General features: G+C 41.2%; 1 protein-coding gene across 4 annotated transcripts in view; it reads left to right on the top strand.

Moving 5' to 3' along the window:
- The window catches only part of LOC144017768 (transcription initiation factor TFIID subunit 4), a 74,159-nt gene that overhangs the window by 44,185 nt on the left and 3,553 nt on the right, over positions 1-26,421 (top strand). For 2 of the 4 annotated variants that reach the window (XM_077519665.1, XM_077519663.1), the window contains 2 exons: positions 4,105-4,227; positions 10,149-10,535. In XM_077519665.1, coding sequence (XP_077375791.1) covers positions 4,105-4,227; positions 10,149-10,466 — 441 coding nt within the window. In that variant the 3' untranslated portion in view covers positions 10,467-10,535. Of the gene's footprint in view, positions 1-3,621; positions 3,776-4,104; positions 4,228-10,148; positions 10,536-26,421 lie in introns of those variants that run through there. The other 2 variants (XM_077519664.1, XM_077519666.1) reach the window with 2 other exon arrangements.

Raw genomic sequence — 26,421 nt, 5'->3', positions numbered from 1 at the left:
TTCCTAAAATGAACAGTTTTACTATTTGATGCAAAATTAAATGTATCTCTCCGTCATCATCAGACTCACAAAATAGTCTCAAGACCATATGATGTAAACACAAAAATCGGCCATCTTGGTTTGAAGCGCCCACTTGGTGAATTCCTTGCTCGTGGTGTACTCGGTTTTTAGGTGATTTCACAGTCAATCGTCAACAAATACATCACAGCATCAGGCAAATGCAGTGGCGTTTACTCTTTCTCAGTTAGATTGATTGTGAAAATGGTTTTACACATGCTGACCTTTTGTTGATAATTTGACTTTACAAGTCGCCGTCTCTGCGCTTTGAAAGGGCACGATTGGAATTGCTGCTGTTTAAAACCCTTTTGAAAACACGGATATACGTATATATTTTTCATTGTTGTGTGCCGCCTTTAATGGAACTTGGCAAATGTATGCATGCAAACCTTTACTGTTTCTTTTGATGTTGTCTGTATGGTGCAAGGGAAATCGAGAATGTGGAACTTTATTGCGTACAGGTACACCCTGAACTGGTTGCCAGCCAATCGCAGGGCACAGATGATGGTCAATCGCCACCTAATCCGCTTCCAGGATAAGATGCAGATTAATGTTCTTGACGTAGCCATTACAATAAAATTCTATTAGAATTCAAAGTTTGAAAAAACTGTTTCCACATCCCTGACTGCTATCCACCGTCTGAGGAAGGTGGACCGGGCACGACGGCACCAGATTGAAATCAGAAATATGTCTCCCCAGCGTCGTCAGCGACTGGAAGCTTAGATGGGATGGAGGGCTTGCAGATGGCAAAAAGAAGGTCTCCATTTATCGTACGGTCATAAATCTGAAAATGCAGGCAGTTGCTGTGGGCGTTGGGAGCACATGCCTGGTGCCAACTGCCAGGCTGGGGTGCCGGCATCCTGGTGCCATCAGTAAGATAGCCTTCTCTCTCTCTCTCTCTCTCTCTCTCTCTCTCTCTCTCTCTCTCTCTCTCTCTCTCTCTCTCTCTCTCTCTCTCTCTCTCTCTCTCTCTCTCTCTCTCTCTCTCTCTCTCTCTCTCTCTCTCTCTCTCTCTCTCTCTCTTAGTCTACTCTCTTGCCCATTTTGCAATAGTATTCTTTTAGGTCAGGCCTACAGAGATTTGCGTGCTGTTCGGGGCAAGAAGTTAATATGGTTGGCATTGATAATTGTCTATGCTTGACTGAAGCTGCAGTGGTTTTGTTCGTCTTTTTGGTTTGGGAAAAAGTTTTTGGAGTACATATACATATCCAAACTTGTTTGAAAAATATGAAGCATATTTTTGACCATCCATCCATCCATCCATCCATCCATCCATCCATCCATCCATTGTTTGCCATCCAACCACGTACACCTTTATCTATCATTCCATCCATTCATGTAGCCATCCACCACATCCTCCACCCATCTATTTATAAATTCACCCAATCATCCATCCACCCGTTCATTTAAAGCCATCTAGAAGAAAGTCTGAGCACTCTTTAAAGTGACCCCACAGTCCATTGCCATTGGTTAAGTCTACACTCAGCCTTCATCAGTTTTTGACCTTTTGTGAGTGGATTTTTTGGCAAAATGGTTTGCTGTGTGGCTGTAGGCTGTTTCACTCACTCCAGACCAGGGTTATTATAGTTTTGGAATTTTCATTTTAGTGAGCTTTGTTTTTTAAATGTAGTTAGTTTTAATTAGTTTTCAAGGAGGTTCTGTTTGTTTTTATTAGTTTTAGTTATTTAAAAAATGCTTAGTTTTAGTTAGTTTCAGTATTATTATTATTATTATTTTTTACGTGTTGTACTTGTGTGCAATATTATTCCCGTAATAAACACAATGGTAACATGAAAAAAGAGACACATGCAGATGGATCTTCTTTTTTTTTTTTTTTAATAATCATAACCTTTTTCTACTATTGTTCACTAACTGTCATGATGATAATCTCAAATGAACATAAAATACATATATTGTGAGATTTCTGTGGAAAATATCCCTTACAGATGATGCATTTTGAAAATAGTCAAATGTTTTGCATAGCATTGCGTAGTGACGTTATGTCAAGCTGGGTGAAAATATGGCATCAGCGGATGTCACTGTCCAGACTTTCCTATGTACTGCTTTTCATTCAATTTTCTACCACATATCCTTTTTGGAGTCAAATCTCATGCAGTGGGAGAACATGCCCTAATTCAAACACATTTGACTGCAAAGCAGCTTTTCTATTCACATACATTTCTCTGCTGCCCAAATTCTGTCTTAATATATTTATTTTCACAACTAGACTCGTTTTGTAAAAACATCTTTTTTGGCGATTTTCTGCCGCTCTTCACTTCTGCCATTATTCCGCCCTGACGTTGTGTTGTCAGTGCGTTTGAATTTCTCAACAGTTCCGCCGTGCTAAATGTGAAGTGGCAACACCCTAAAGGCCAGGCCTCGCCGGCGGGCTTCTAGGGGAGAAATATCACAGGCAACTGCATGCACATTTTAGATCCTACTTTGTACACCAAAGCAACCTTTTCCACGGACACCAGCATCTGAAAGTAAATTCCCCCTCTCCACGCCCACCACCTCCTCCCGATCTGATCAGACGACGTGTACAAATAGCGGTGCCCGGCCAAACTCATGCTGGGAGATAACATAAAAGAACATTGGGAGACATGAAAGCGCACATTGATTGTCCCTGTTCGCCTCAGCCCCAGCGGGCAGGCACACAGGCAGGCTGGTGGGTACGCATCCCCCAGTGCTGTGGCCAAGTTAGATACAAGAGGCACGTGTGCATGTTATGTGTGTGTGTGTGTGCGCTACACCCCCTGTGCCTCCGCCCCAGGCCCTTACACATCCAACCAATAGAAAGGGCGGCTTCTAGCCACGCTGGTCTCCCCCTCAGGCCTGCGGCTAGACGTGACATTACTTTGGGCAGTGCCCCCCCCGTAAACCTCCCCTAAATACACCCGCCGCAACAGCAACCATGTGACTGGGCCGACCCGCCTCCTTGCACACGCGCACAAACGTGGCCTGTCTCCAATGGCAGCTCTGTTAATGGCTGACAACAAGCCACCATTTTCTTGCAATCGAGTATGTTTTGGGGAATTTCAGCCCCCAAAGCAAGTTTTACTTTAGCTACTTGAAATTTAGTGATAATGTCTGTCATGAGTATACCCACAAAAAAAGACTCAAGGAGCCATGCCCAGAAAGACAGAAGAGAAGTCTGCCTTTGTGGTTTGAAATGATTTATTTTGTGTACATTTTAAGATGATTTTGTGCTAACGGTTAATCAAGATTTACTTTGTCATATGAAGTTTGGTAGACATTTCTTTTATGAGTATTACAAAAATGTCTGCAAAGCCATGCCTGAAAAGATACAGAAAGTCTGCCATATTAGTTTGAAACAAGTCAGTTGCGGCATTTTGGCCTTGTCTAGATGGTATTTCTGCCATTTTTTTTTTTTTAATTCAGCCCTGAAGCCTTCAAGCCAGTTTTATGTAGCCAGATGAATTTTGGTCAACATTTCTATCATGTGTAAACACGCACACACACAAACAAAAAAAACTCTCAGGCAAAGGAAGTTTGCGATTTTGTTTTGAAACTACTCATTATGGATATTTTGGCTATTTTCAGATGGTGTTGATTGACCAGGTCAGGGTGTACCCCACCTCTCGCCCAAAGTCAGCTGGGATAGTCTCCAGCACCCCATGAGGATAATCAGTGCAGAGATTGGAGGATGTATGGGTTTCTTCCATCAGCAAGCCATACACGAAAAGGAGCAGGAACTAGGCAATTTTGTTTTGAAATAAATTATTTTGGCCACTTTCATCCGAGAGTTGATCCGATTGTTACCAAAAAGTACAACCAAAAATACAGCAATAGAAAAAAAAAATATTAATGTCAGTCATAATTTAAGGTAGAGTAGTAGAGTAGGTTTGCCTAGTTTGAATTCAAACATACTGCTACTAGAAAGCTGTGAAAATGAAATGGTAACATTGTTTTCCTTGAATGCCAGTTAACATTTTATGTACACTACACTACAGGTTGATAATTAAAAAAATATATACATTAACGTGTGGGCTTTTCCTTTTGCTTTGTTTTGTTGTGTTTTTTTAGATGCAGCAACAGGAACTGGCCCAGATGAGGCAGCGGGACGCTAACCTCACGGCGCTCGCGGCTATCGGACCCCGCAAAAAACGCAAGGTGGACTCGCCAGGGGCCACCACATCAGGGACTGAGGTAAGAACATAACCGGGTTTGAACCCGAAATTAAAAGTACGTCATCTCGTCATTTTCCTTGGAAACATAGCAACATGCTCAAGAAAGAAATTAATTGAGGATTGTAACATGGAATTAACACATTATAGTATATCATAGCAATCCCCACATGTCCTGCTTATTTTGCCCCAAGGTGCTGTGAGTTGTACAGGGATGACATTAAAGCAATTTGATTGGATGCTGTGAACACGCGAGCGATGCTGTGGCAGAGCTGGAATGCTAAAGAATGAAACACATTTGGAACCACATGACATGACTCTGGGTAATGCTTAAGGTTGCAAAATTCTGGAAATTTTCAACGTTGAAAACTTTCCATGGGAATTTAAATTGAAGGCTGGCTCTCAATTGGGAACTTATGCTTGAAGCGTTTCTGACAATTTTCCTAGGGCCTTCCTTGCCTACCTTAATAGCTTGATTCTTTTTTTTTTTTTTTTTTTTCACTTCACCTGAGCAGCAAGTGGGTGAGATTGTGTTTGGCGATTCACAAAAAGGCAAGGGTTCACCGTAGTCCCTAATGTGATGTTTTTGGTAATAAACAAAAGCACAGACATGAGTGTCATATTCCGGGTCATACATGAAGTCATGCTTGGCTGCTGCCGCTGCTCCACAAAGTCGCATTTTCCCTTGGGGCGGTCCGCGGGAACATTTGAAATTCCACATATTCTGCCCGTACGTCTGATTCATCTCAAACGAGGCTGAGTTTTGAATGTGAAATCGGTCATTTAAATAACCCGCTCATATGAAGCTACCGTGTTGTCTCGGCATGCCGGGCTTTAGTCAATGTGGCCGGTAAAAAGGCATAAATAATAAAATAAAAGCATTACTTATGCTCCTTGAGCGCAGTGCCGAGCTCTTTCACAATGTTTTAGCCTGATGGGTATTAGCCTGCGACCTTCTGCTGCAGTCAAAAAAAAAAGAAGAGAAAAACGAAAGCTGCTTTCCTAAATGCAGTTATACGGCATAAACATGAATATACATTGTTCTCTTTTGTTGTTGTTAAATGTCCTGCTCATGTTTAATTAGAGAGGCATAAGCACAGTCCTCTGGAGTGTTTGCAGAGAAGGAAGAGGAGGGGGGGGCGGGAATCTTAACTTATTTTCACTTGGATTTCACCTCCTCACATTTCTTCATTTCACATGGGCTGCGAGAGCCGGCGGCGTTCTCTTTCCTTTCTCCAGAGCAAAGTGAATGTGACTTTTCTAAGGGGGTCACAGGATGCCTGCAGGCCTGTGGGTGTTACTGGACTGTTGCCTGCTCTCAGCTTCACTGAGGGGCTTGTCATAGATTTCATCTCCACAGAAATGAGCCGGGGGGGGCTCCCGTGGCCAGGAGCGAAGGCAGGCGGGCGGGCAGCCCGACGTTGCAGAGGGGCCCACGCTGATTATTTCCCTCTGACATCGCATCCTGAGCTTTTCCGCATGAATCCCAGACAAAGGCGGCCCTTCAGTGCCATGCCAGTGCTTAAATTATGAGCCGGATAATGGCGGTGTTGAGATCCTGCTCTCGCAATACTATCCCATCCCTCCCTGTTTGCTCGTTTTCTCACCTCTGCGACAGAATTCGAGTCACACCGTTTCATACACTTGTTTTAATTTCAGGGCCCAGGTCCCAGTGTTGAGAAGGAACACATTTTACTGTACTTGAGTAGATTTTAGAGGAACGGGAACCAGAGAGTATTAACACATTTAGAGAAGCAAGATATTCCCCATCCATGGCCTTATTTAAGAGGATTGTCATTGTCGGCTGCAAGAATGATGAATGTGTTGTGTCTTGTGGCAGGATAAAAAACGTCAAAATTTCTTCACATGATCTCAAAAAACATAGTGAATATGAAAAGTTTACACACCCCTGTTCAAATGAGATCAAGTTAAATCATTTGACAGCTTTTTGTGTGACCTATGATCCGTACAACTCAATTGAACAAAAAAAATCCAAAAAAAACAAAAACAATCTTTTGGTGACAAGTAAAAGGTTTGTACACCTTCATAGCTCGGGATGCCACCATTTCAATTGCCTCCGATTGACTAAATTAAGTTCATCTGTTCTAGTAGGCTTTCCATGATGAAGACGTTTTAGTCGTCACATTTCATAGCACTAGCCATGGTCTGCACACGTGAACCCACAAAGTCAAAGACGAGCTGGTATGTCCAGGTGTGTTCATGATTTACATTACATCTCAAATAACTGATGTATCAGTAGCATCGATATTTTGATTTGAGTTTCAATTTTAGAGCATAAAGATCTGGTATTAGAGGTATTGATATTTCAATATTGATCTGCACATCAATAGTTCATAAAGCTATGACTCACGTTTTGATAGCATGTCGAGGTAATGTTGCTTTTCATTACGAACACTACAAGTTAATAAAAGAGCTAAACTACTTTGTGTGTAGGTTTTATTTGTGCCAAATTATTAAAATGTGTAGTAAAATTTTTGTTTTACTTTTTTACATTTCAGTCAGTACTTTTTAACTTTTGCTTAAGTAAAGGAGTTGAATCAGTACTTGTACTTTTACCAGAGTCATGTCTTACACTGGTATCTATACTACTTAAGTAATGTGAGTACTTTTGCAACCTCTGCTGACCGCCGAGGGCTGTCAAACCCAGTCAAGACTGTGAGTGTCTGCAAACCGGGACGGAACAAAGGGGGCCTTACAGGACTCCGCAGGGAGGATTAGCTGCCAGGACCCAGCGGTGGATCTCAGTTGGGGGTCGCTCAGTAGTCCCCCCCAACCATCCTGCAGCCTCAACCCTAATCAGCACTCGGTGGCTTTTGAAGTCGGGCATAAAAAGTCGAGGGTGAAGCACCTTGAGCAAGAAGGAGGGATGGAGTGGAGTGACAAAGGGGCAGCAGAGGGTCGACGGAAAGTTATCCCAACCTTTTGTATGCACTTTGCCAGGGCGTTTCTCAAAGTCCATCTTCAAAGGCCCAAATCTTTGTGCATGTGGTTGATGCATCTGCCTTGCAGTCAGAGATTTTGGGTTAGAATCTTGACTTTGCAAGTTCTCCCTGTGCTTGTGTAGTTCTTTTTCTTATGAGGGGGTCCTGGACCCAAAATGGTTGAGACCCCCTTGAATAGTCTACACCATGCATACAGACACAATCTGTTTCTTATGATTAATACGATTGCTCTTCTCGCAAGTTATTCACGATAACAGCAACCTTTGCACAACGGAATGAAACTAAACATCTAGAAATGTAATTTCAACTCAAACAACACAGCTATGTAGTTGTTGCTACGAGTGTCGACGCATCCTTGACACACTTATCATCCAGCCCCTGTTTATAACACGGAGGGTCTTGTTTGTCGACGCTAAAATGGCGTTTCCGGGGTGCCCAATCCAATGTCTTGCATCTTACCTTCTTCCTTTGAGGCCGAAGATCAGAAAGAGCGAGGCATTAGAGTGAGAAGTGCGACGGAGGGAAGCACAAGGAAAACTGATGCCCTTTCCTCCAGCTAAATTAACAGGAATCACGTGGAAAACAATCTGAGTCTCCAATGAAGAAAAGGGGGAGTGGAGTGGAGGGGGGGGAACCATTAAAATGAGCCCCGAGCTATGGACTGCACCCAATATCACTAAAGCTGCACTCACTACAGATGTGGAGGCTGGCTTACAGGCAAAACCACGCTCTGTTCTATAGCTACAATTAAAATCAACCTCGATGCCAAAAGTGGGAGGGGCGGGTGGTATGGGGGGGTTAGAAAGGCAGACATGGAACATCAAAGACAGATTGAAATGTGTAGTCAGTAATAAGAGTGGTCTCCCAGCCCCCCCGAGGTCCTCCACGGTCCCCCTTGTTAATGAGAAATTTTGACCTCTGGTTTGTAAGTTAAACTTGTAATCTCGCTTAATGAAGTAAATCAATCCCAACTCTGGAGTGTCTCTCTTTCTTTCCATCACCCTCCCGCCACTGTCCCTCCATCTTTAGCCCTTCTTCTTGGGGTCTTCCGCCAGACAAACAGGAAGCTTAACAAAGTGCCAGGGTTTCCGGTGCTGGAGGGAGGGAGGGCGCGAGTGAAATGCTCAGACCAGCCGGGGTGGGATGTTTTGTTAAGGGGACCAGACGAGTGAAAGCGAGAGGGGTTAAACGCGGTTGTTAAGTGTGTTCCCCTCCCACCTCTTTGACGTCTTTTTTTTTTTTTTTTTTTCCCCCCCATTGGGGGTTTGGCGCTTTTGTGGATGATGTCATGCCTACTGGATGGTTCGCCTCCTCCTACTCGCCTCTAATGTACAAGAATGGCTTTAACCCTTTATCGTTGTGGCATTTTGACACAAATATTGGCCCCATTTTGAGTGGTTAACACATCTTCCTCACACAGCTCTGAGGTTCGGGGTTCGAATCTTTGCTCCTGTCTAAATTGTCCAAAGTTGTGAATGTGAGTATGAATGGTTGTTTGTCCATATGTGCCCTGAGTTTGGCTTGCGTCTACTCTGCCTCTTGCCAAAAGTCAATTCCAATTGCAGGGCACATATAGAACAGACAAATAAGCATTTACACTCACATTTACACATGGACAATTTCACAGTCCCTAATGAACCTAAAACATGTTTTTGGAATGTGGGAGGAAGCCAAACATTCAAACTCAGAACTCCTCTCTCAGGATCTCTTAACTGCTGCTTGGTGAAGAAAAACACTTTTAGAAATTTCTTTCGCTGCCAACTATTAGTCCTGTTATTACTCCTGTAAAAAAAAAAAGATTGAAACAACATACTTTTAACACAGTACTGTATCATCAGACTGTAATGAAGCCGAGTCATTCCCGTGTGAGTCCCCCGCTTCTTCTTAAACATGATTAAAAGCGGCTACACTGGGAAGCTGGCTATCAGTTTCATAAAGTCAAGAAGATTATGATATTAGTTTGACTCGGCTTCTCAAGGCTATTGCTTGTTTGCAGCGAGGAGCCACAAAAGGCTTTCGTGATGCTCGCAGGGTCCGCCTGGCTGGATGCCAGTAGCGTTAACTCCTTGCACTTTGCCAACTTCCCAGTGCACCGCGGAGCACAGGTTAGAACACTTAGAATGCAGCATTGAATGGTATATCATGGTTGTTTTTGCAACATATCGTTCCCTATGAAATGAAAACATTATGACCTCCATGATCAGTAATTAATTCCCTAACTATGTTGTGTTTTTAATCAGAAAAGCGGCTACTGGTAGTCCAGCCATGGTAACAAAAATTGCAGTGTACATTCTCTTCGTAGTAGATCTTCTCATTTGCATGGGACAGGTGCGGCCCCTCAAAACCAGCTAAGTGGCCATAGCGGTATATCTGTAACACAAAGCAAAAAAAAAAAAAAAAAACCTGAACAAAACAAACAAAAACTACCAAGTAAGAGCTTATAACTACAGTTACAGTACTTGGTTCATGACAACTTCTTGTAACAAGAAGACAGGAAAAGTGAGCGTGAAACTTTCGATTCTTTTCCAGATATTGTACAATGAATTTAGACGTCATATTACCCCTATTAGGGCTTTGATGCTACCTCAGAAATCAAAATATTGTTTAGTTGACTTCATACCTGCATTTTGTGTTTGTACTGTTCACACAGAATAGCAACAAACTGAGAATTCCCAGCTTAATCATTGGTGAAAGGTCTCAAGAGTAGTATGGTTATTTCTGGAACATTCTTTTTTTCTGGAATGTACATTTAAGCGTCTACATAAATGTACATATTGGCGCTTACAGTGTAATGGTCCTATTTAGATAAGACATTTCTATACATCCATATTGATGTCGTTTGCTCATTTCATGGCCTTGCAATAATGGTTAAATATACAGTTTTGACAACAAAGTTAAGCCCGGGGCACTTCAAAAAGATACCAATCTTAAAGAAATTAATTACCTCCCTTGTTAATCTTGATATAATTAAATTTCTCAGAGAATGAATCCGTCCGCCGAGCCGCTACGGAGGCGTGCTGACGGAGGCTGGGCTCTTGAGCTGCAGCCTGCCGGCCAGGGGAGCCAGGGAACTGCAGACCCACTCGTCACGGCCTACGCCTTCTGCGGGAGAAAACTCTTCCTGGGGGGACGGGACAAATACCAAAATCTTCCAATTTCTGACTGTGAGAACGTGGTGGAACGTCACCAAGGCGCAGGCGCTTCTAATGAAGTCGTCAACACGACGCTTATGAAAGTACAAAGTCTCTGGAGACATCACTTCAACTCCTGTTACTTCTTTTATTGGAAAAACTGCTAGCTTGTTAGCGTTTTGTCAACACTCTTGCACCTGAATACAGGGCAAAAATTAAGAAGCCATATTGACAGTATCTGCTTTAATGATTTGGTTATTGAGAATCTTGCCCTTTTTTGCATAATAAATGCTTATGCCAATATGTTAGCATTTTACCTGCCTCGTTTTGTTTCTTGGCAACAGTTCACCTAAATGAACAGCCAAGTGAGGCAGCTCAAATTCCAAAAGGAAAAAAGGAAAAGGTGAATTCAGTTTGAATTTACTACTACTACTACTACTACTATACAGTAAATTTTGTAGAGTACATCCATCCATCCATTTTCTTGACCGCTTATTCCTCACAAGGGTCGCGGGGGCTGCTGGAGCCTATCTCAGCTGGCTCTGGGCAGTAGGCGGGGGACACCCTGGACTGGTTGCCAGCCAATCGCAGGGCACACAGAGACGAACAACCATCCACACTCACACGCACACCCTAGGGACAATTCGGAGCGCCCAATTAACCTGCCATGCCTATCTTTGGAATGTGGGAGGAGACCGGAGTACCCGGAGAAGACCCACGCAGGCACGGGGAGAACATGCAAACTCCACCCAGGAAGGTCCGAGCCTGGACTCGAACCGGAGACCTCAGAACTGGGAAGCGGACGTGCTAACCACTCGACTACCGTGCCGCCCCTTGTAGAGTACATTTAACTCTAAAAAGAAACTATTTGGTCCCACTCTAAACAGAGTAAAATGTACATTTGGAAGAGAGTAAAATATTCAAGAGTAAATTTTACTTTTACCATGACAAAAACCTATTATTTTTTTCACTCAGAAATTCTAATTAAATTTTAGGAGAACATTTTGTGAGTACATTTTATTAGTTTTTTTTTTTGTTGTTTTTTTTTTATAAATAAACATTCCACAAGGTTTGAGGAACAAACGGACGACCTTCAGCTTGGGAGACGACCACTCTACCAACTTAGTTATGCCACTCCTACTGTTTGCTACTATCCAAAAGGAGACCAAAAACATTCTCTCGTACACACAAAATAGTTTGAGTAAAATTTTACTCTCTTCCAAGTGTAAATTTTACTCTGTTTAGAGTGGGACCAAATAGTCTCTTTTTAGAGTTAAATGTATTCTACAAAATTGTCTAATAATAATAACAAATAATATTTTAAAAATACTTTTACAACGAATACTGCTACTATTACTATGGCCGAAAATATATAATTATAAATTAATTTAATAATAACCATTATAGATGCACAGTGCACCTCTAATTGGCTGGGAGTGGTCACGTGGTCTTCCAGGGTTGGTGCATACAATGAAAACACAGGCCATTCATTGCTTGACATTGGTGGGTGCCTCCTTTCATTTTAAATGTTCATTGCGTTGTCCTCTCGCTCACACATGCAGTCGTTATTTTTCCGCTTTCTCTGAACACGGGAAAAAACCCCATCTAAAATTAGCTTGCAAAAATGGTGGCCGAGAACAAACAAGGCGGTCCATTAGAGAGGCCTGGGTTATTGGCTGCCTCGCCTCTTCTGGTAGCGGCCCCATTAAAAGTGGTAATGTGTGCCCGCAGCCGTGCCTGGGGAGCCACGAGGGGGCCACGCCAGGCATATTTCACATGCATCACACACACGCTCTTGCTGGAATTAAATAGAGCAATGTTCCCCTAAAAAAAGACTGAAGTACATCTCTTTCTGATGTGCGTCCCGGGCAAAAAAAGAAAAAAAATTCATTGATCTCAGAATGTCCCTTGGCAATTATAAAATATTAAATCCAAGTCGCACTTTTCGTCTCAGCTTAATTTTTTTTTCTCTCGCTTTCTCCCCCCACTCTTTCTCTGCCTAGCTTTTCCCTGCTTTTGACCAATTTAGAAAAAAAAGTTATAAATGATCATTTTGGTGAGGAAAAAAAAACCCCCTCACTTTTCAACACTTCTTTTGTTATGATCCTCGTATTGTTTTTGCACACTATTAAATGAGGGCCTTCAACCACATTTTCCATGGCCTCATTCGCCCCTTTAGTAGTAATATTTTAAATAATAAATTGCAATAATGATAATGCTTTTTTTTTTTTTTTACAAGGCACTTTAAATTAAGAGTGCCCTGAATCACGTTATGCATCAAGTCTGTGATCTGTTTTTGTCTGCTGTCTGTCATTGACACCCAATAATAACAATAACAACAATATTATTATTATTATTATTATTATTATTATTATTATTATTGTGAACTTATAAAAATGCTGCTATATAATATATTTAAACTAATAATGCTGCTGCTGCTGCTACTACTACTACTACTACTACTAATAATAATAATAATAAGTACTGCTAATTTGTGCTAAAATTAATGAATTACATATACTATTAATACATTCCTAGACTACTACGACTTACCACTACTATTATATCTATTGCTACCACAAATAATAAAAATAATAATCCATAAAAAAATGCATAACCTTTACAATTTCTTCCACACATGAAAATAGAGTGAGTTCTTTATTATCATGTTCCAGCATGATATTCTCCATGAGGCCTACCATGACCTTACAATGTGTGTGAATTTCCCCCCTTGTTTAGCTTTTTCAGTGCACTCACTTCCTTGACCCCTTCATAACCTTCACAGATCCTCTCCCAAATCATGAACGTGATATGCATATCGATAAATATCATCGGCCAGCTGTTTGACACCGACGTGGCTCATTAAGACCCTGCGCTTGTTTGCCGTTTGCCTAATTAAGACGACAAATCTGTCGTCGAGTGCGTAACGTAAACTGCGTCTCCTGCTCTTCTATAGTGAGGAGGCGAGGAGAAAGGGATGGCATCCGCTCACTAACGCTCCACCATTTAGCACAGCGACTCTGATGTGGGAATTAGACATCCTGTGCTAATTAGGGAGGGCAATTAACTGTGAAAGTCAGGCGTTCTTTTTTTGACAAATAATCTCAGCAGAATACAGACATCATCGAGAATGTTATCGGTCTTCAACGAAGAGAGACGGTTGGATTGTTTTGGGAGACTTGCCACATAGCATTAGCTTGTTAGCAACATTTTAAAAGGTGAGTTTTGCTTTGAATTGGGCCCTTTAGTTGGCCCAAAATGGTTTCTTCAAAACAAAACGACTTCCTGTTTGTGTGTAAACATACCGTTAAGTTCTTAAGACTTACTGTTATGGTGATTAAGTCCACCCAATTATATATATATATATATATATATATATATATATATATATATATATATATATATATATATGTATATATATATATATATATATATATATATATATATATATATATATATATATATATATATATATATATATATATATATATATATATATCCATCCATCCATCCATCCATCCATTTTCTTGACCGCTTATTCCTCACAAGGGTCGCGGGGGCTGCTGGCGCCTATCTCAGCTGGCTCTGGGCAGTAGGCGGGGGACACCCTGGACTGGTTGCCAACCAATCGCAGATATATATATATATATAAAATACCTAGTTTTTGTTCAATTTGTGTATGAATCTCTGAGACTTTTTTTGTGTCCTGTTATGATGGACATGTCCATCAAATTTCATGATCATTGGTGAAACTGGGATTGAATTTTATTCCAGAGCGTGAGTTTTGGCGGTGGGTTATGTTGTAAACACCCGTATTTTCACCAGGACGCACCCATCAGCTAAAATTGTGAGATTTTGGGTCATGTTGAGGTCATTTGTGAGAAGAATAAAAATAAACACAGCGTTCCCAAGAAGGATCATGTATGCGTCTCTCATTCCCATTCTGATCATTTTGATTCATGATCACATGTATATTTTATTTGATTTCATCAATTATGGATTTGCTGGACTAATGAACCACTGATAGAACTTTGGCAGAGTAGTTGTGGATTGCTGGATGTGTCTTCTTGTCATTGGCTGGAAAAAGGCCCAAGTCAAAATGAGTCAAAATGTACCTGGTTCTTCCCAGGAATTAGACTGATCCATCGTGGTTGATAATCTCTAAGCCGATTTAGGTTAGGTTCATTGAAGACTCGAAATTGTATATATTCCTTGTGATTGGCTAGTAACCAGTCCCAGATGGTAGACTACATCTCGCCCAAAGCCCAATGGGATAGGTTTTACCTGACTTGCAAACCTAATGAAGATAGTGACTATAGAAAATGGCTGAATGGATGAACTTCCAAGCCGACTGCCGCTAATTTTGCACCAAGACTGGCCATGTGATGGCGCTCTCTGTTCACTCGGCACTCCCGGTATTGGAAGCCGCCATTGCGTTACAAATGGCCGCGGGTGTGTTCCCGAGCTGTTTGGATACTAGGCGATGCTGGAGGTGTTTGCCGGGTCGCCGGTGGGCAACTCCCCTGCAGTGTTGCCCGCCTCAGGTGCAGGAAGGAATAGACTTCATGTACAACATGTAATTATTGTAGCAGACAAGGGTGTGGATTTAAAGCGAGTCAATATGTAGATAAGCCTTTTATACACACAGCTGCCTCGAAAATGATGCACGGTTGCCAAAATGCTGCGCAGGTAGGATGGAAGCCTTCCGGGCCCGCGGTGGAGGGAAGGCGGGAGGGAAACGGGCTTTCCAGGGAGATGGAAAACCGTAAGACTTGTGCTAAAATCCTGCATCCACGGAATCCAAATGGACACCAAGCGCTTCGTTTTGTCTAAACAGTTCACTGGGAGGACATTCTCCACTCGCATGAAATTTATTGGCATCCACATGAATGGCGCTTTATATGTGTGAGTGTGGCAAATTGTAAATAGGTGGGGACAGCAGGGTCCCTTGTATCCCTTAGGTACATTCTATAGACTAAAGTACCCACTCTTTGGGTTGATTTGTCTTAACGAAGCCTTCCCCAAACTTCTGAAGCCATATACTACCATGATACCAACAGGAATAGTGCACCCCTGTTGTAATCCAAATATGTGAGAAATAAAATGTTTTAACATAGCATTATTTTTTAAATTAAAGTTAATGTAATAATTTGTACTAATATTTAAATAGTAAAAACAATAATGAAAAACAGTTTACTTTTTCTACTTGTGAACATTTTTAATTTGGTACCTTTTTATTTTTCCTTTATTAAATATATATTTTGTTTAATAAATAGTTTTTTTCCTCCATAATTTATAAAAACAAAAAAGTTAAATACATTGCATTGAACCTTTTTGTTTTCAGAAAACCTGGGCACATACCAAATTTTCATCTCATTGACTTTTTATTGAGTTACATTTTTAGGATTCGTTCAAATATCGTGCAGACATGGAAAAGTGGAAAAGAGTCGGTGAATGTAATGTGTGTGCATTTATCAGTATGTTTTTGTACCGTGGTAAGAAGTTGGGCTAGACAGACACAACTTGTGAACTCCAAACACAAAGGACTGATTCCCAGAAGCTTTTTGCTGTGATTATCAATAAAGTGAAGGCAAAAAGATGGGGCGTCAAAAACTCATCCAGCACACGCTTGTGTCAAAAAGTACAATTTAACAAAGTTGAAAAGTTACAACCATCCCACCCCGGAATTCCTTTTGAACGGTGCATGACACCAAATGTACTAAATGTCAAATCAGCCGGGATCTTTTGTCGGAAGTCAGTTTATCTCCAAAAAAAAACAGCGCTGCCTCTTGCCCTGGCGGCGTGCCGGATGAAACGCTTGTGACACTTGGGGTCACAATCGTTGGAACGAACCTACGAATATTCCATCACAGTGTCGTTCATCTTTCTGGGCCATCTATATTAAACATGACTCCACGACTCTGTAGAGTCCCCGGTAGAGCCTCAGAATTTAATCAGAGCTCTTCTTGTTCAGACAGTCAAGTCACATCAGGTGCACGGGGACCAGCTGTGGCGGCGTAGATCGCAAGTCATGTGAAAGTTAGGCGATATTATCAAAAATGGCCCCGTTTATATCCATTTAAGATCAAGGATCACCAACTTCTCTGCCATCTTCATATCCATCCTCATGTTTATTCATGAAAACGGAATTGAAATAGTGAATGTTACAAAATTTAAAAAGAAATGTAAGTATTTCATCACCACTATTTTATTGAAAAGTTTACATTTTATACTTCATATAATTAAATAACAATACATGTATTTGAAAACAATAAATAATAATTAACAAAACAATTAACTACAGTATTTTTGTTTTCTTAAACTACCGGTAGTTATAAAAATAAATGATAAAATACTGTAGATTTTTTTGTGTTTTGATTTTGTGGAAAAACCACTGGGTTCCTTAATGACTTAAAACAATACATTTTTAAATAATTTAACTAATAAATACCGTAAATAAACTGACAATAAAGCCTCGGCAGTTTATCAGAGTTACTGTTTGGGTGACAGCAGTGTAGAAAGTGAGCCCTGTGAAGTCTAAACAACGTACAAAATGGCCGCGTTTACGCTGACTTGAGATCAAGGACCACAAACGTTTACCGTCCACCATCTGCCTATCTACCGCAGCCTGTCGGTGTGGACTCCTCTCTACTTCAGCACAGTCTCCTTACCTCGTGCTAGCATAGCCTCATCACTAATGAGTCCGTTTTTGGACACGCTTGGTCATTTCCGCGCGCTACCTTTTCGATCGCTAACTAGTCGTTGGAACATTTGTCGGGAAAGACATCAAAGGGGCGGACCGCCGGCCTCCAAAGCACCATGCCGCCATTATTAACTGAGTCGCCACCCTCTCATTCAACTTGAATTAAAAATTAAAAAGTGACGGTGCACCATTGGATGTGCGGCAGCGTGCGCAAAACCAACACGAGCTCATTAGCCAAAGCGCTTCTGAAGACGAGTGTTCCGACTTGAGACTCATTACGCTTCTCCTGTTTTATAACTCTTAATTGGGTTCATTTTCTATATGAAACGCTTTGAATATTTAATGTGGGCAAAAAAGTTGTACTTGCGATACTTGGCCTCGTGTTAATCGTCCAGCTCGGAAAGCCATTAGTGACTCGAGAGTAACTTTTTTTTTTTTTTTTTGGTGACTCTTATTTGTGCTGCTGCGTATACCCAAGAACAGCTAAGACCAAAACATCTGACTTTTAGGCTGGTTAGCTGCATCCCGCACGGAATATCTTGAACCAGTACTGGCTTACAAAGAAATCTCAAAGGCAAATCAAGGCGTTCTGGAATGAAATATGCTGCCCGGTGTCATAAAGCTTGATCTCTGCCGCAGGTTACAGATCCACATAAAAGGATAAAGACCCAAAACACACAGTTAACGCCCAAAACTGGCTAAGAACTAACCATGAGACTCAAGGGATGCTTTGATATAGCTGGCATACACTCTGAGAAAAAAATTGTACTATATGGGGTCTGTTTTGTTCTCCTAGGTACAAATAAGTACTGTTTATGAAAGGTACGCAAATGGTCCAATAGCGAAGGGACCATTTATGTGCCGTTTTGTTTTGTCAGTGCAATTTGAAAGAGTCCACTGTTTTCTGGAATGCAGTTTTAAAAAAATAAGCAGTGAGATAAGTCAAGTGATAGTAAATTTAAACCAACTGACAAAAAAAAAAAAAAAAATCTGCTTTTGTATTGACCATACTTCGCTTCCCAGGATGCATTGTGGCGTGTAATTCAAACTTTTTCCATTACAATGTCGTTAAACTAATTGTTAGTGTGCTTATGTGAGATGTTGTTTGTTGAATGTACGTCGCAATAAATTATCACGTTAAATTCATGTTGCACATTATTAACATGAAACTTATGACTGTGACGGTTGGTATGGAATTGCCCGTAAAGAGTACAAATATGTAACCAAATCGTAAGAGTTCCAATATGTACCCCGTTTGAACGGTACAAAAGGTTCCCTTGAGAGTACTGCCCCAGTGACAAGCCATTGGACCCTAAAGGTAAAAAAATTAGCACGTTTATTCTCGAGTCTATGCAGGGCAGAATGAAATTTCAAGATTTTATGGCATTCTGGAGCTTTTGGCAAGTCAGACCAGTTCTGTGAAAAGGACGGGGTTATTTTTCTGCACTTGGCATTCAGGTTTCTTATAATCTTAGTCTCAGCCACAGGTTGTGTCTTCTTCAACAGGACAAATACCCCAAACCATACAGTTAAAAATAGCCACGGATGGCTAAGAACAAAAAAAAATCAGTTGCATCTAGCACACAGTGTACAATAAAATCTCAAGACTGTCAAGTGGAGCAAGTTCTAGGAAAAGAACCCTGGCAGATGGGTTTATTTTGCCACATTTCGTAAGAGAGTGTCTTGAAAGCTTGGTCACGGGTCCTCCAACAGGATAAAGACCCCAAAAATACAACTAAAAACCCTTAAGTATGGCTAAGAACAAAACATTATTGGTCTGTCTGGGGCTGCTTTGCTACATCTGGCACAAGTGAGTTAAATCTGTGAAGGGTGACAATGAAGTTTCAAAACTAACCCATGCACTGTTTTGTGCGGTGCTAGTGCTAATGTTCCACCACGATAACCAATATGTGAGCATCAACATTAGCAAGCCGCTGTGCTAAATAACATCTAATTAATGCTTACAGTGGCTCAAAGGGGTTTTAAAAAGTGTTTCCAGGCAGGGGAAGTTTGCTTTTGTTTGGAAGGCAGGTTCCGGGTGTTTAGCTGTGGTGACCTCGTGACTGTCTTCTGAGGAATTGTGTGTGTGCGTGTGCGCGCCACTCCCCCTCTCCCGAACCCGCAGGAGAGTGAGCGCCCCCGGGCCGGGCCTTTCATCTTAGCGCTAACCTGTGGACTTTGAAACTCAGGGCGATGGAATTGCAGCTTTGTCAGTACACCGCTAATTAGAAAATTCCTGACCCGCAGCGAAGATGTTTTAATTATGTGTTGTGTCAACGAGTTTGCAGATTTAATCCGCCGTTGATACACACTGCTGCATTGTGGGAGCCAGAGTGGAAGTGCGTCTTTCTTCCTCCCCGAGCCCACTGCCCCCTCCTTTCTCCGATTCGCGCCACCTTTGTCAAACGCCATCACACGCTCAAGTGGCCGACTAAGACGAGGAGCTAATGTGCTAGCTGGCGAAAAAAAGCTGGTCCACTTCGCCCCCCCCCCACACTTCTCCACAATGTGACAGCGGCTCTGTAGCAGTGAGTCAGTGCAAGGCAAGGCAGGAAGGGGTTAAGCAGAAATTGAGCGGGGGATGCTGGGGGGCAGCAGCGCTGCAGAACACAGCAGTGTTCGTGCGAAGGCAAGTCATTTCCCGAAACACTGCAGACACATGGCCTGCGGCGCTCCAAAACCTTTGGAGACCAAAATGGCTTGCAGGAGTTAGAAGTAATAAGGTGTTTTTTTTTTCCTGCTTTTTTTTTGCCTTCTTTCTCCTTGACTGAAATTCAGCGCGGTTGCTATGCATTGCCATGGCGCTGCCAAGCTGTTTTTGTGCTTTATACGCTATAAACGTGCTCTGGGAGCAGCCCTTTTCAAACATGTGCTATCCGTTTACTTTTGGAATAAATACAAGTTGTTTGTTGTGTCATCTAATCCTTTCAACATTTATTTTTGTGGACCCCAAGATGACATGAAGCAAGGCACTGGCATATAGGCCTCTCGAATCTATTCAGGGTACGATGAAATCTCAAGACTAGTTGAGGCATTCTGAAACTTAAAACTGAACCAAAAAATGAAGTAGAAAAAGGAAAGACTGAAAGAGGGCTAATTTCTGCATCGGGCACCAGAGTGTCAGATTCATGCTTTATTTGCTAATAATGTGCTATGTGAACACACATTTGCAAATAAGTACTATTCATTTACTTGTGGACCACTACAAGTAGTTTGTTGTGGAACTTATTCGCTCGAATCCCTTTGATGCTTCTTTCAGTGGACTTCAGTGTGACACAATAAAGGAAATTGCACAAGTTGCCAGGTTGTTGTTACACTCAGTTCAAGAAAAACTACAACGGTCAATGAAATAATTTGAAACTGCTAAGACATGAATTTGCCAAAATGCCTACAATGGAATCTCAAGACCTGTTTTCACCAAGCAGTTCAGGTTTGAAGGGTATTTTTGTGCAATTTCCATTGTCAAGAGTCTGATGCGGCTAACCTTTCCTATCCTGTTTCCTGGCTCCGGTTGGTTGTCGGTTTTTGGTGTTTCCATCAACTATATGACCGGCAGCGTGCTGTTTCAATCAGGCAGTATTGACGTTTTCATGGTCTCAAAATTTCTGACTTTTGTGTCCTATTTCCGCAGAGCAATTTCTGTCTTGAAATAGTTGACTTGTAGTGTCCTGCTTCAACCAAGCAGTATGGGTCGATTTGGCGTTTTCCTTGTGTAAGTTCCCAAAATGTCACCCATGCTTCAGTTCGTGTTTTCATTGTACAGGGTCCCAAAATATCAGACTGACGGTGGATGTTCTGTTTGTACCGAGCAGTTCCGTTCAAGTCCTGGCATGCGTTTCATGGCATTTCCATTGTAAGGACTCTCCAAATATCTGATCCTAGTGTTCTGTTTTTGCCAAGTAGCACAGTCGGGTCCTGTTTCCATTGAGCAGTAAGGTTTAGGTTCTGTTCGCTATTCATTTTGGACATTTCCATTGATAAGCATTCTGGAATATCTGACCTGTTTCAAGCGAAGAACATGGTTTGGTTCTGTTCTCAAGATATTTTTAATACTTGGTGTCTCAAGCCACCAAGAAATATTGTTCAGTGTGCATTTAATGGTCTTTCCATTCCGTTGTAGAGTCCTAAAAACCTCACTTTACTGTTTAGTTTCCACCAAGCTGTACGTTTAATTTGGTTCAGTTTGCTTTTATTTGGCGTTTCCATCGTAAATGGTCCTGAAATGGGGGGGAAAGTAGCACCATCTGTCTTAGCATATCTTGACCTACATTTCATTTTAACATCAAAATGGATCCAGTGGACTTGAATGATTCCCTAAGTTTGATTAGCACTGGTAGTTCCACAGAAGAGGAACCTGTAAAGACTACAGAGGCCTTTTGTCCTTTGTAATCGCTCGGTTATTTCGGGTGGAGCCAACCATTTCATTCCCTTTCCCCCTTTTCGGTGGTGTTAATCTTGGCATCTTGGCTCGTTTTCTTCAAAGAGGTGCTCTGGCTTATAATCTGCTCGTGTACATCTGTGAATTATTATTATAATTCTTGATACATTTATTAGAGCTGAATAAACTCCACATCAAATACATCACCCTGGCAATGTTGGAGCGCCCGGGGCCAATCAGCCGACATCTGTTAACTCTTTCAAAATGGCCTCAGCCAGTGTGTCTGTGGGCGTTTGGCAAAGAGGGGGGTGGGGAGGGCAATGCAAGAGAGCGAGAGAGAGAGAAGAAAAAAAGTCTCTGGTGCTGATTAATGGCGGCCGTAAGAGAGACGTTTTGGGCCAAGTGCAGAGATTAAGGGGGGTGGGTGAGGGCAGGGGCAGTGGGGTTGTTGCATTGGACTCGACATTGTAAATACGGCAAAGGGATGAGGCAGCGTTCCTTTGCTCAAATGCAGCGTCGAGGCGATCGTGTGGGAAATCTTTGACGTCCTCACCCGTACTTTCCACCGAGTTGTCATTTTTCAGCGCATTTTCTTATCATTTATCTAACGCACCATGCCGTATCAGGGGGTTTTCATCCTAAACCGTACCGAGCTGAACTAAACTATACCACTTAGTAAAAAACAAAACAAAACAAAACATGATTTATGTCTGTCTCCCTTCTGCTGTATTTGTCCTTCTTGCCTCCAGCAGAGACATTAGAGTTTAACATCTTTTTTTTTAAACCGCCATCAAAGTAATAACAACAATGTTGCATCATCAAATGCATCATGAAGGCTTATCGAGTTCTCAGCCAACATGGGGGAACTACACTCTTCTTTTTTTTTCCCCCAAAGCATCCATGCAGTCGAGCATTTTTGCACTTTGCCAAGATTCTTCGCCATCGTGCAGCTACCTGGAGAAAAGTGCATGCGTGCGTCTGTGTGTGTGTGTGTGTGTGTGATGTAGTGCTGAGGCAGCAGGTTGGCCGGGGCGGGGGCCGTGCTGAAGTGTGTGCCTGGCAAAGCGGGCCATTAACCCACCGCCCTGAGCTGTGACCTGGGCCAAATCCAATATTGGCTGCAGCATCAAGGCACAGGTGCCACTCAGGGTTCAAAGCCAGAGATCATCAAGAAGCACGCTCGCCCCCCCCCACCCTCCGTCTCCTCACACAATAAAGCTCTCAATGTAAATTCCTTGAGACACCTACGAGCATCGCTGCTGCTCGGCTGGAGACTAGCAAGCGGAAGCGGGAGGAAAGACGGGAAACGGGGTCGGTTATGTCGTGCTCTATAAGGCAAGGAACCATATTTGGTCACCTGGGGCATCAGATTTGGTGACATATTTGCTTGTTAGGGGTTGTTGTGCTTGTCGCTCGCATGATTTGGTGGGCAGTTTTTACGACAGATGTAGGGAACCATATTTGTAAATAATGTTATTGGGTAACTAGTAGGTTTGCAGCATGTAGTGCTAACATCCTAACAGGAAGGAACCAGTGTCAGTCGGGGTTATTATAGTTTTGGAATTTTCATTTTAATTTATTTTTTTTATTTTTTTTACATTTGGTTAGTTTTAGTTTTCAGGGTGGTTCTGTTAGTTTTATTTAGTTATTTTAAAAATCCTTAGTTTAGTTTCCTTGTTACTTGTGTGCAATATTTAATAAACACCATGTTAAAATGAAAAAAGTAACACTTTTCTTACTTAGCGTTGCATGTCAGCTGAGTTAAATGAAAAAGTAGGCGAGCCGAGCCATCAGAGCCAAAAGGCAAGCACGCAAAATTGTCGCCTGAAGGTGCTTTTCTATTGGCTGATGCTAGATGACGTCACTTTTGTGTGACACACTTTCAAACGACTGCATTCCGGTTAATATCGAAATAAATATACTTAAAGTCACATTTAAAATCATCACCAGAGGCTCATGCATTAAATTGAATTACCAAAGACTAAAATGAAGGACAGTCTCACTATAATTACAATTTATTTTAGTCAGCTTTGTAAACATAAAATTTAGTTTGTTAGTTTTCATTTCTTAAAAGCATTTTTATTTTATTTTGTTGAAATTTTTTTTTTTCAAATTTAGTTTTTCAGTTTTTTTTCTTAACTAAAATAACCTTGGTGTCAGTTTATTCATTTATTTAGACATAATTTCACTTGAGGCTATTTACTGACAAATCATCATGTACATGTCTGAAAGGAAAATAGTCTAAAGTGTCAGCTCGTTACGCCTACCTTTTGTACAGTACATCATAGACTTAACAAAGTCCTGCTGAAGTGGGAGAAAAACAACATAATTGTCTAATGTCCACATTTAAAAAAAAAAAAAAAAAAGATGCCGCAAAAAACATTACTGCTTTAAACATCCACGTTATGAAGCACAATTTGAAAAGCAATAAATGAAAGTATGAAAAAGTAAAGGCCTCCATGCAGAATTCCCCGCATCCTCCTCCTCCTCCTCCTCCTCCTACTCAGGTCCACTGAGCTCCGTTCCTGTTCCTGCAAACAAGTCAAACGTCTGAAGCGATGTATCGAAAGTATTCCCGCGCGTTCCGCAGGATGGATATGTCATGTGACATGACGCCTGGGAGCGACCATCAACAGATAAAATGACAGATGCTGTTTTTTGCCTCGTGGATCCGACTTGCTCCTCATTTTTTACCCTCTTCTTCGCTTTTCCTTTCACCCGCTGTGACCTGACAGTTGTAGACTTTTTTTGTTTTGTTTTTGTTTTTTTTACATTTCCATTGTAAAGGGTTCTGAAATATCTGAGTGTCCTCTTTTTTTTTAGTTTGGTCTGGGGTGTCTCCTCTTTCCACCAAGCCATGGGGTTAGGTTATATTTGATCTGCACTCTATTTTTTTTTTCTTTTTTCTTTTTTTTTTTTTGTGCATTTTTTGTTGTATAGGTTCTCAAAATATCTGACTTGTAGTGACCTGTTTCCATTAGGTGATTTGTATTTTTTGTGCTACCATTCCATTCAAATGATCACGATCATTATCAGGCTTTTGCAGAGCTTGCTGGTGAGCTGATCATTTGAATCAGGTGTGTTGGAGGAGGGATGCATCTAAGAAAAACAGGACTCTGGCCTTCGAAAACCGGGTTTGCCCACCCCTGGTCTGGAAATGAAAATAAAGTAAAAATAAAAAATAAAACGTACTTAGGACTGACCCTCAATTGAATAACATTTTAGGACAGATTTCATGCTGACAGCGTCTGCCGCATGAAATAAATAAATATGAGAGCACAGCGTTATTTATTGATTGACATTTATATATTTTTGTATTTATTTCCACATTTATTTTTTTATTATTATTTTTACATTTATTTTTACATTTTGAATCTTGTTTTTTATTTTTGTATTTTTACTTTATTTATACATTCTAGTTTTTATTTTTATTTCCATTTATATTTGTTTTTTGTGTTTAATTTCTTAATTATATGTTTTATATTCGTTTTTATGTATTTATGTCTTTATTTATTTATTTATTTATTTATTTATTTATTCATTCATTTATTTATTTTATTTAATTTAAATTAGGCAGTTTTGGTCCTCTACAGCTTTCATGTTGACATTTTTGTTTAAAGTCCACGACGTTATTTCCCGATTGTTCTTGGTCACCACGGAAACCAAAGTAGCTACTTATATTTATTTTTGTATTTATTTCCACATTTATTTTATTTTTATATTTATTTTTATGTTTTGAATCGGTTTTTTTTTTGTATTTTTTACTTTATACATGATAGTTTTTGTTGTTTTTATTTCCATTTATATTTATTTTTTGTGTTTTAATTTTTTAATTATATTTTTTTATATTTGTTTTTATTTTCACATTTATTTATTTGCTTATTCATTTATTTAATTTAATTTAGGCAGTTTGGGTCCTCCACAGCTTTCACGTTAACATTTTTGTTTGAAGTCCACAACGTTATTTCCTGATTGTTTTTGGTCACCACGGAAACCAAAGTAGTGACTTTCGTGTGCTTATTTTGCTTTTGGACAGAATCGGGAATTTCCCGTGCCGGCTTCTGACCTTTCTGTGTACGTTTCTGTCACTTGAGGCTAGCGTCGCCCCCGTCGCCGCGGGAGTCACTCGCTCCTCGCCACACTCAACGTTTCCTTTGCCCCCGCGGCCGGTCCCTGTCCATCTGTCCAGGTGGACGCATGGCTTTGATTGGTCGACTCCACTGCGCTGTCACCGTGCTTACTTGTGATTGGCAGTAATTGGCGTGGCCGTGGGCGCGCTCGTCTTTCACATATGCTCACGATGCGACTGACACGATTAGAATGAATAAATGAGTTTTTCTGGAGACTACAATGTTTTCCTCGTCTCTCTGAAACCACATTTGCTACGCAATTGACGGTAAGTTTGGTTGTAAAGGTTGTCGAGTCCATTCGTAGCCGAAGTACGAATGCGTCACATGTTACCAATTAGGTCCTGTCTGCACCGTGTGCTGTTTGTTTATACAAGGTTGCAATCAGCGTAATTGTCCACACTCTTGTCTTGTTTACCCGCTTCAACTTGGCACTCGACCACCTTTCTTTTCATGCGCGCTAATTGATTCCCATCAGCTGCTATGTCGCCACCCTTGTTCATTCTTTATAGAACAGCAAATACAAAAAGCCGTGATCAGTAGCATTGTTTATTTGCAACGACTGCTGCTCGCCATAAAAGCCATAAAAGGTTTGTTTTCCCTGCTGTTGTCAAGGTTTTCCTCAGATCGCCTGAAGGGCAAAATAATCTGAAATTTCATACAGTATATGATTTTGACGATTCATCAACACTCCTGGAATGTGGTGAATGGAGAGTATACTGAAGCGTTGTTTACGCCCCGCTGTTGTGCTTCACCAAGGAAACGATCCCAAAAGACAATAAAATGACCTAACTCAAACAGAAACGCCAGCGTGGAATGTTTCTTGTTTAGTCTACTTTTGACTTTTAATCTCAACATATACACGGAAAGCACTGTACGGAGAAATAATGGAAAATCCTTGTTTTTCGTTTGTT

This window comes from Festucalex cinctus, chromosome 4 (genome assembly GCF_051991245.1).
Source record: "Festucalex cinctus isolate MCC-2025b chromosome 4, RoL_Fcin_1.0, whole genome shotgun sequence".
NCBI lineage: Eukaryota > Metazoa > Chordata > Actinopteri > Syngnathiformes > Syngnathidae > Festucalex > Festucalex cinctus.
This window is presented reverse-complemented; position numbering and strand designations above follow the sequence as displayed.